The sequence below is a fragment of the Cornus florida genome, unplaced genomic scaffold, assembly GCF_030987335.1.
Source record: "Cornus florida cultivar Cherokee Brave unplaced genomic scaffold, ASM3098733v1 CherokeeBrave_3.0.0_Hap2_Chr01, whole genome shotgun sequence".
Lineage (NCBI taxonomy): Eukaryota > Viridiplantae > Streptophyta > Magnoliopsida > Cornales > Cornaceae > Cornus > Cornus florida.
Window position 1 is genome coordinate 83,698,103 of NW_026775571.1, and position 9,855 is coordinate 83,707,957.

The following is a 9,855-nucleotide window of genomic DNA, read 5'->3' on the forward strand; positions in this document are numbered from 1 at the left end:
GCATTACACAAAGTCAAGCAATACGGATTAATAAATGGTTATAAGGTAAAACAAAAGCAAATTAAAATACATTAAAGCTCTATTTGTTTAGATGTATATTTGTCAAAAATATTTTTTATTTTTTTATGTTTGATTGTCATAAAATGAATTTTTTAAAAAAATTTAGCAAGTTATTTTACAAGTCCCGCTCGACTGATTCAATTTCAACCTCGACTTAAATATTTGTCAAATGCTAAAAAATTAAAACAAAAAATATAGATTTTACTGAAAAAAATATATGGTTTTTTTAAAAGTTACCTAAAACAAAAACATATGCGTTGAATAAACAAATTTTAATTTAAAAATATAAATTGAATTTTCTTCAATTCTAATTAATAAACATGATACCGTCAAACACATCATTATTGTGATTAAATTTTGATCTTCACAATTCTTATGCTACTCTTATTTCAAACCATGCATCAAGCATATTTCTTGCGATGGCACATGATCATGTACAAGAATAGAGAACTCATAGTTAAAGTAAATCTGTATAATGTATAAACTAGTATAAAGTAACACACCTCTATGTATACATACATACATACACACACACACATATATATATATTCTCTCTCTCTCAATATAAATATATACATATATATGCTTTATTGCTCCTCAAAGTTTCAAAATTGTAAGTTGGAAGTTCCATTCGTGGGTAGTTCCGCTGACTCCGTCCACCACCCTCTCCCAGTCGTTTCCTTTACGTAAAATTACATAGAAAGGTAGACGAGAAGCAAAAGTCTCCTTTCCCCCCCCCCCCCCCCCCCCCCTCTCTCTCTCTCTCTAAAAGTCTTTCTTGACTTTCTCTCTCTAGAGAGCAATGCAGCAGGTAGTTAACTTGCACCTCCCTCTCCTATCCACCTGGAGACCGTTTATCTAGCCTCTTCCCACACTTGTCACCCCCCATCTCTCTCTCTCTCTCTCTCTCTCTCTCTCTCCCCTTTACACCCCCAAAATCAGATTCAGAGCTGAATCTGATTTCTCCGATCATGACTAATCATATGGCTATTTTTAGACACTCGAACTTAGCTTCTTTGATTCTGTTATCGATTGTGGTGAGCTGTGTGTATGGTAGGTTCGTGGTGGAGAAGAGCAGTATCAGAGTCTTGTCTCCCTATAGTCTTCGGGCGAAGCATGACAGTGCTATTGGGAACTTCGGAGTGCCTGAGTATGGAGGGTCAATGGTTGGGGTTGTTGTCTATCCCGAAAAGGGCTCTAAAGGGTGCAATCCATTTGAGGGTGATAAGCCCTTCAAGTCAAAGTCTTCTCGTCCCAATATTGTTGTTCTCGATCGCGGAGGTAAATTACACACACACATATATATACATATATGCTATATATCAATATATATATATATATGTTTGTATGATGTCAAGTATATGATTGTCATAGCTTCATAGTTCATAATTTGATTGAGGGGTGGTTTTTTTTTCTTGTTTTGTGTTTGAATTGGTCTTAAATTAACATGCAGTTCCAGAAATGGGTTGTTGTTGTGTGTGTAACACACACACACACACACACACATACGCACACATATATTTTTGTTTTAATTGATCCTAGTGTATGATTATTGGCATGTCTAAGATGTTAGATATGTCAATTGGTGGGTATTTATTATCTTATGGGATTGGTTTTTGGATATTTTGATTGACAACTAGATGTGGCTCCTCTCTTTTTTTGCTCTGTTTTAGCTTGTGTGTGTGTGTGTGTATATTTGTTTGTTTTAATTGATCCTATATGATTACTGGCTTGCATACGATGTGTCAGTTGGTGGGTTTTCATTAACCTATGGGATTGGTTTTTAGATATTTTGATTGACAACTAGATTTAGCTCCTCTGTTTTTTTGCTCTGGTCCCATTCCGCTTGAGATCATTTAGTTTATGCTAGACCTAGATATATCTTATGTGAATATTATAGGTTGTAATTGTCTCTGCCTTTTTGTTGTTTCTTTGATCTATACTATTTGGATGATTGCTTGCAATAACTGTGCTATTTATGTTAAAAGATGTTTGTTTTTTTTGTTTTTTTTTAAGATAACCTTATACTTTTGTCCTTTTGTTTGTGTGTAAATATGTCAGATTGGCCATCAATCAGTTCATTAGCTATTTGTTTGAGGCCTTGCTAGCTATATCTCATGTTCATCTATCTTTCGCGCCCAATAAATGTATTCTTTTCTGTTCCTTTCTTTCCTATTGTTAAAAATTCTTCCATCCCAAAACCTTTTCCAAATAAGGTTTTTGAGTGTCACTTTTTCTGTGTGTTGTGAAATCGCCTTAAGGTTGTAGCTGCAGTTTCGGCCTATCTTTTCCTCTTTCTATTTTTTTTTTTTCTTTTTTAATATTTTTGTTGGACAAAATGCAGGATTAATTTAATCTTCTTTGATTTTCCTCTTTGTTTTTCCATTTGGATTATTTTAGAGAGGCTTTTACAGTAATTTATATTCATCCTCGTCGCTCTTTCATCTCACATATTCATCGCTCAAGTAGTCAATAGACTGCTAGAGTGGTCTCTTATGTTCTTGGAATTTTAGAATCATTGCAATTGGTAATCTTCCATGGCCCCTAATTGATAATAAAACAGGTTTTAACTAGTCTGACCAATTTTAATTAAGGCTGTGTTTGGCGGCATAGAATTGGAGTCGGTGGAATTGGAGAAAATTTTGGTTCAATTTTCTAAATTATTATTTTTTTTTCCAATTCCACCAATTCCAATTCCAAAGCTCTAATTCCATGCCCGCCAAACATAGCCTAAGAAAATTTCTTGAAGAATATCACACAAAGTTACATAACATGTTTTCTACAATTAAGTTTTAACTTCAAGCAGTAAGGGATAAAAATCAGCTTGCATAGTGAGTTAGCAAATGGCAACATGACTTTTCTATCAGAAAATGATTATGGTATAATACAATTGAGCCTTCCTGACAAATTTAATTCATTAGATATATTTTAATCACTTTTTTTTTTTTTTGTCTTGCAATCCTAGATTGCTACTTTGCCTTGAAAGTATGGAATGCGCAACAGGCAGGTGCTGCAGCAGTTTTGGTTGCCGATAGCATAGATGAGCCTCTAATAACAATGGATTCTCCCGAAGAGAGTTCTGATGCAGATGGATATATAGATAAGATTGGAATCCCATCAGCTTTAATAGAACGATCGTTTGGTGAAGCCTTGAAGACTGCGTTGAAGAAAAGTGAAGACGTCGTGATAAAACTAGACTGGAGAGAGTCAATGCCACACCCCGACGAGAGGGTTGAGTATGAGTTCTGGACAAACAGCAATGATGAGTGCGGACTTCGTTGTGATGAGCAGATGGATTTTGTTAAGAATTTCAAGGGACACGCTCAAATTCTTGAGAGGGGTGGTTACGCGCAATTCACACCACACTATATAACTTGGTATTGTCCTCTGGCTTTCATCCTCAGCAGTCAATGCAAGTCTCAATGCATAAACAACGGGAGATATTGTGCTCCTGATCCGGAGCAGAACTTTGGAGAGGGGTATCAAGGGAAAGATGTGGTGTTTGAGAACTTGAGGCAACTTTGCGTTCATAGAGTTGCCAATGAGAGCAACCGGTCTTGGCTTTGGTGGGATTATGTGACAGATTTTCATGTAAGGTGTTCCATGAAGGAAAAGAGATATAGCACAGAATGTGCTGACGATGTCATGAAATCACTTGGTAAGTGCTACCTCAAGGCCTCATTGTGCAGAGAATTGAGTTTTTATTTTGTCATTTCCGATATCTACTTTTTAAGTATTTAATCAATTCTGATCCACCAGATCTGCCAATTGAGAAGATAAAGAACTGCATGGGTGATAAAGATGCCGATGTAGAGAATCAAGTACTAAAAGAGGAGCAAGAACTCCAGGTTCATAGTTCCCCTGCATTTCATTTGTGCCATTAGTTTGAAGTTCACAATTGTCTTTTCGTAGTTAGCACTTCATAAATCATAGAGAGACTTATGCATCTGTAGTTTGTTAGCGTTAAGATGGATTTACTTGAATTACTTCAGTTTTTGCATTGCTTCATCTTATTGATTCAATACTAAAATTTTGAAATGTAGGTTGGCCGAGGATCACGTGGTGATGTTACCATCTTGCCAACATTGGTTGTCAATAACGTTCAATACCGAGGTTTGTTATATAATGCACTTTATGGTATATTAGATGATTATGCTATAATTCTTTCTCTCAAATCATAGTTTAACTTTCATTACCTTTGCATGATATATTGGGAAAATCTGACGACCACGCATATTTCATGATCGTATGAAGCTATATTGAGAGGAGAGGTGGAGAGATTTTAACCTAATATTTCAATGCTATTCGGTGTGGATTTTTAAGTTGAGGTCCAAATGCTAGAACTCTTAAAGTTCCTGAGTTTGGAAACTTGCATTGCTGCTTGCCACTGGGTACTATTTTGCCAGTTTTTTCAACACCCTTTTCTTGGTCGTTGATTTTCTTTTACTTATAGTACTATAAAAATCATGGTCTGCATGATGTAAAAGAAATCAATTGGTTAGCAATGAAAAAAATAGCATTTCTCTTATTAATGATTCAAACTGATTGATGGAAATAACTATCATTGTCAACTGGACTCCCCTATATGAGTAACGGAATGTTGGCATGTGCCTGACTCATTTCATTTCCGAGTTATAGTCCTTAAGGTAGATTCTGTTTGCTTACTTTTCTTCCAGTGATTCAACTTCTTGTTTTTTTCTCACTTCAACTTCGTAAATTCTTTTACGTACATAATCCATTCACCACTGTTTTTCATCTCTCAAGTTCTCCCCACCTTTTAGCCTCTGATTATAATTTGCTTATCAACTAGTTATTTGGATTGATCTCATTTGCTATTGCTCATAGACAATATCAAATATGATTTCTTTTATATCAAAGCATCTATTACCTGTACCTATTGGGGTTCTAAAGTTATATTGTTGTCCTTTATGAAGGAAAACTTGAGAGGACTGCCGTGCTGAAAGCGATATGCGCTGGATTTAAGGAGTCTACCGAACCTCGAATTTGTCTTAGTGGAGGTTTGATGCTACTACATTGTTTTTTAGTCTGTACTTATAAATTCCGACTAATTCTTGAAGTATGGGAAATGAACATATATCCTTTCTTATTGTCAATCTGATGATTGTTACAGATCTTGAGACCAATCAATGTCTTGAAAGAAATGGTGGCTGTTGGCAGGACACAAAGTCTAATATAACTGCTTGCAAGGTATGATGAAAAGAGTATACTACTTATAAAATAATGACTCTCATAAAATATGATTTATAAGCTTTTGAAAGTGTTTCTAGAATTGGTCGTTTATTACTCACCGTGATCTTGTCTTTCTTTAGGACACATTTAGGGGAAGAATTTGCCAATGCCCTTCGGTAAATGGTGTTCAATACAACGGGGATGGTTATATATCTTGTCAAGGTACATTTTTTCCATTAAAAAAAGAAAAAAAGGACGATTTTGGCTTTTGAAATCATAGCAATGATGTCGAATGTATGTTCCTTTTTGAGTTCTTCTCGGACCTCTCTATCTGCATCGCTCAAATTTTTTTACTCTAATTCACATGGAAAATGTTTGATTCAGTGTTGCGAATACTATTGAATGTAGAACCTTATCCAGTTTCTATGAAGTATTGCATAAGTTCGGTCTTCTATCATTTATTTTTCAAATGCAGCTGTGGAATCCAATGATTGTTAGTTACATAAGAGAATTTGTAAGATGCAAATAACAAAAAAATAATAATAATACTAAAGAAAGTAACTTAATTACACTTCTAACTTATATATAAAAAGGAAAAAAATAGAAAATAAGCTAAATATTCAATGTATGGAATGTGATATAGAAGAAAAGGAATCATGACTAAATCTGAATATTGGCCTAGTAACTTCTCTGAGTGTGCTTATAAACTGTAAGGAATTAGGCAGACAAACAGAATAATGTAGCTCTCATATCATGCTAACAGTCGGTTACTCTTATCGCACACGGCGAGACTAAACAGATTGCAAACTTGTATGGATAAATAAAATGGCATAACAAGTGCAGATAAAGAGACTTGAATCCATGACCGCTTAGAACGGAACTCTTTTCATGTTAGATTAAGAACTACTTCCAAATTTTAAGCCATTAGAGAGTTTACATAATATCTAATTTAAAAAGTTTAATTTTAATTTCTTTGAACTTCTAAAAGTTTTAATATCAATTATTTAGTTCCATATAGATAAAGAGAGTGGCATATTGAGCCTGCATTGAGCGTCATGAATACAATTGATAATTGCTAACCTCTTGATTTTAATATTAGTGGGTTTCAAGATTTAGACTTACCTAATATTTGGTGGATATAAAAGGGTTGTCAAGTCAATTTATTAGGTGCCAGCTTTTATTATTCATGTTAACAATTAAGGTGTTAGTAGGTTGAGTCGATGTAGAAATTTCTCCAAACTAATTCAACCTGTATTTTCTTTTCATTAGGTTTACCAAAACCTGGCCCAATGCCTCCTTTATATATATGTATATGTATATATAAATATATATTGAGTTGGAGGTGAATTTAACCAGTGTCACTACCATCATTTGAAAAGTTAAAACACGAGGGATAGGCGAATGAGAGAGTGATGATTATGAAGTCATGATCCATTCTGAAACAGTTAGCAAAAATGAGCTTAATTCTTACGTAGTTATGGTTGATATAGTGTAGCACTGGTTAAGATATTCCCCATTTTTTCAGAAAGTCCACAGGGATAATCTAACCTCAAAATCATTTCCAATAGTTTGAAACCAAAAAAGGTAAAAAGCAAAGGCACACACTTCCATTATGTTTGTTTAGAATAGATTAACATGTATTCAACCTAGGATGCAATCTCTTTTCAAGTTTGCAACTTTAGTAGGAAATAATAAAATACTAGCTAAAGAAAGATGGAAACCATCTAAATGATGTCCTTATCTTGGAACATTGATTTTTAATTTCCTCTTCTAATCAATACAGAATTTTGTTCTGTATTATCTCATAGTATACTTAACTTCCCGAATCCAATATACATTCTGCTTTGCTCAAGGAGAAAGCAATGTAAACTATATATATATATATATATATACACGCATATATATTGAGTGAAGGGCAGAACCTAGTGATTCCATTCACTTGACTGTCTACTTTGTAACTTTAATCTTGACCACAATGTATTTCCCTAAATTTATAGTGTGACGTTGCAAGATCACATTCATGTTTCATGTTTCAACGATGAGAATTCTAGTTTGTTTACGCTGTTTCTGGAGTTATACCAATTACTGCCCTTGTCTAGTACAATTTTAATTCCATACCTCTAGCTACTTAACCATTTTTTATTTTTTTTTATTTTGACAGCTGTGGGACCTGGTAGGTGTGCAATAAACAATGGCAATTGCTGGTCACAAACTAAGGATGGGAAAACATTTTCTGCTTGCTCAGTTCAGTGATGTTATCCCTTTTATTTCATTCTTATTGATGGTTTTTATTTTATTTCTTGCACTTATTTTAAACCTCAAAACTCTGCATTTTTATTGATCCCTATCTTGCTACATTTTTTTTTTCCGAAACAAAATAGGAATCCGACCTCTCAGGCTGTCGTTGTCCAGCCGGCTTTAGCGGGGATGGTCATAATAAATGTGAAGGTGCTCTTCTATGCTACCACTGGGCTTTTCTGATAGCAGTATACAACGTTTTATACGTGCAAGTTATTAGATGTTCTAAATCCTAATCCATAATTTTATTTTTCCTTCTGTTTATGCCCCAGATATTGATGAATGCAAGGAACGTCTAGCTTGCAAGTGCGATGGATGTACCTGTAAGGACACATGGGGTGGATATGACTGCAAGTGTAGCGGGAACAAATTGTACATTGCGGAGCAAGACGCATGTATTGGTAAGAAAGGGAATTTCAGTTTTAATACGAATGAATGAATTTTCAGAAATTTTTGCTTCTAGTTATAGTGCACAAAATTTGTTATCAAACACATGTGGTATATTGTTACTTTGGTTTTAAGTATGTCTTCTCTGTGTACATTTCATGTGTATAGGAAGTTGAGCCTTAAGTTTTTGCCTCTAGATTGGTGATTTCTTAGGCAAGATCTCATCTGCTAAAATTAATATACACATTTATCTAGAGTCAAACTATTAAATAAGATGCAAACTGGCTTTTATTTTATTTTATTTTACTTTATGTTTGAGAGCATCTGCTAGTTGTTGATTATACCCCCAAATGCTTCACTAATTCAATGATTCGGGACCACAACTTGTTGCGATGCACATTCATAAAGATTTGGGTTTGAAGTATATTTCTAGACCATGATTAATATTATTAAATCAAATTCTAGACAATTTGAAATGAAGGGGGACTAACATGGATAGAAAATGATTCCAAGTTGTTTGCAGCATTTCAATAAGTTCATCTATGGTTTTATGATGTTACTTATATTTGGAGTTTCATTTTAGTAATACTGTGCGAGGCAAGAAATTCCAACCATTTGGGACTATATGATCATATTTTCCATTCCGATCCATCTAAGGCCATAATGTTTTATTTTTTAAACTTTTTAAATTAAGATCGTTTCAAAATTTCGAAAATGGCAAATTATTAGTTTGGCAATGAGGTCAGTTCATCCTAGATTATCTATTTGAAACTCCATTCTTAATGTTTTGATTGTAACATTTTAGTCAATGAGTCCTGAAGATTCAACTCTGCTAAATCTTGGTATTATCCATATTGATCCATCTAAGTCCTTTGCCTTGATCATTCTCAGATGATACATGTCACGCAAGCGTATTATAACTGGTACTTCCTCTTCATAAATTCTTAGAAGAAGCCTTAGCAGTTGTGTTTATCCATTGTGCAGAAAGAAATGGATCGAAATTCGGATGGTTTCTTGCCTTCTTGGTTTTAGCAGCTGTAGCAGGTGCTGGTCTAGCTGGTTATATATTCTACAAGTATAGGCTCCGGGTATGTCTAATGAGTATTCATGAACAAAATGTTGTGTTCATCCTAGTTTATTTCTGTATTTCACTATTAAAAACATGTTTATCTAAAATATTAATTCTAATGCAGTCTTACATGGACACCGAGATTATGGCTATCATGTCACAATACATGCCACTTGACAACAATCACAACAATCAAGTTGTCCACCATGATTCCGAACCTCTACGACAAGGTTCATCTGTTTGAGGAAGGTAGCTTACTACTATCTTGGTTAGAGTTATTTTTTCTTCGGAGTCGTGATACTGAGTCTGACAGTTTGACACTTTTTACGTGAGTGGAGGCTCGACGTCATGATGACATCAGCAAACGTCATCATGATGTTAGCCTCCACTCACGTAAAAACAATCGGATTAATCTGACTATCGGATTACATATCATTTTCATCTTTTTTTCTTGCGTCTTTTCATGACAACTTATATTTGGTTATTTTTGCAGAAGTAGAAGCTGAATTGATCAGGCTAAACGAAAAGCTTCCACGAAAGGGATGGATTATGCTCGTTACAACATTTAGATCCATTCGACAAAATCAGTGGAATTATCATTTTAGGATGAATGTGAATTATCCATATACAGGACATTTCTTCATGGAATCCTCTTGCTCTATGTAAATAAAGATATTGAGATGTAAATGGAGGCCTAGTTAATGTAGTTAATGTAAGGATGTGATTATGAGGATTCATATATTTGATGAATACACATACATTAGAGAAGAGGAGGGAATGTGTTAAATTAAAATGCTACTATCCCCAAGTACATGGTTGTTAATTCATTCTGTCAATTTGACAGATAATAA

The 9,855-nt window shown here is 34.4% G+C and overlaps 1 protein-coding gene across 1 annotated transcript; it reads left to right on the forward strand.

Moving 5' to 3' along the window:
* The first annotated feature begins 814 nt into the window (after positions 1–814).
* LOC132303570 (vacuolar-sorting receptor 6-like) lies at positions 815–9,812 on the forward strand. The gene is made up of 13 exons (XM_059800871.1): positions 815–1,341; positions 3,026–3,718; positions 3,820–3,908; positions 4,104–4,173; positions 4,995–5,078; positions 5,192–5,268; positions 5,391–5,472; positions 7,412–7,494; positions 7,632–7,698; positions 7,821–7,949; positions 8,920–9,023; positions 9,129–9,253; positions 9,498–9,812. Exons 1-12 carry the CDS (start codon positions 1,032–1,034, stop codon positions 9,246–9,248), a joined length of 1,908 nt encoding a protein of 635 aa, XP_059656854.1. The 5' UTR covers positions 815–1,031; the 3' UTR covers positions 9,249–9,253; positions 9,498–9,812.
* The last annotated feature ends 43 nt before the right edge of the window (positions 9,813–9,855 follow it).

Coding starts and splice junctions, on each gene's coding strand:
- LOC132303570 (XM_059800871.1), top strand. CDS start 1,032: ATGACTAATCATATGGCTATTTTTAGACACTCGAACTTAGCTTCTTTG. Junction 4,174..4,994: donor CAATAACGTTCAATACCGAG/GTTTGTTATATA, acceptor TCCTTTATGAAG/GAAAACTTGAGAGGACTGCC. Junction 7,699..7,820: donor TGGTCATAATAAATGTGAAG/GTGCTCTTCTAT, acceptor TTTATGCCCCAG/ATATTGATGAATGCAAGGAA.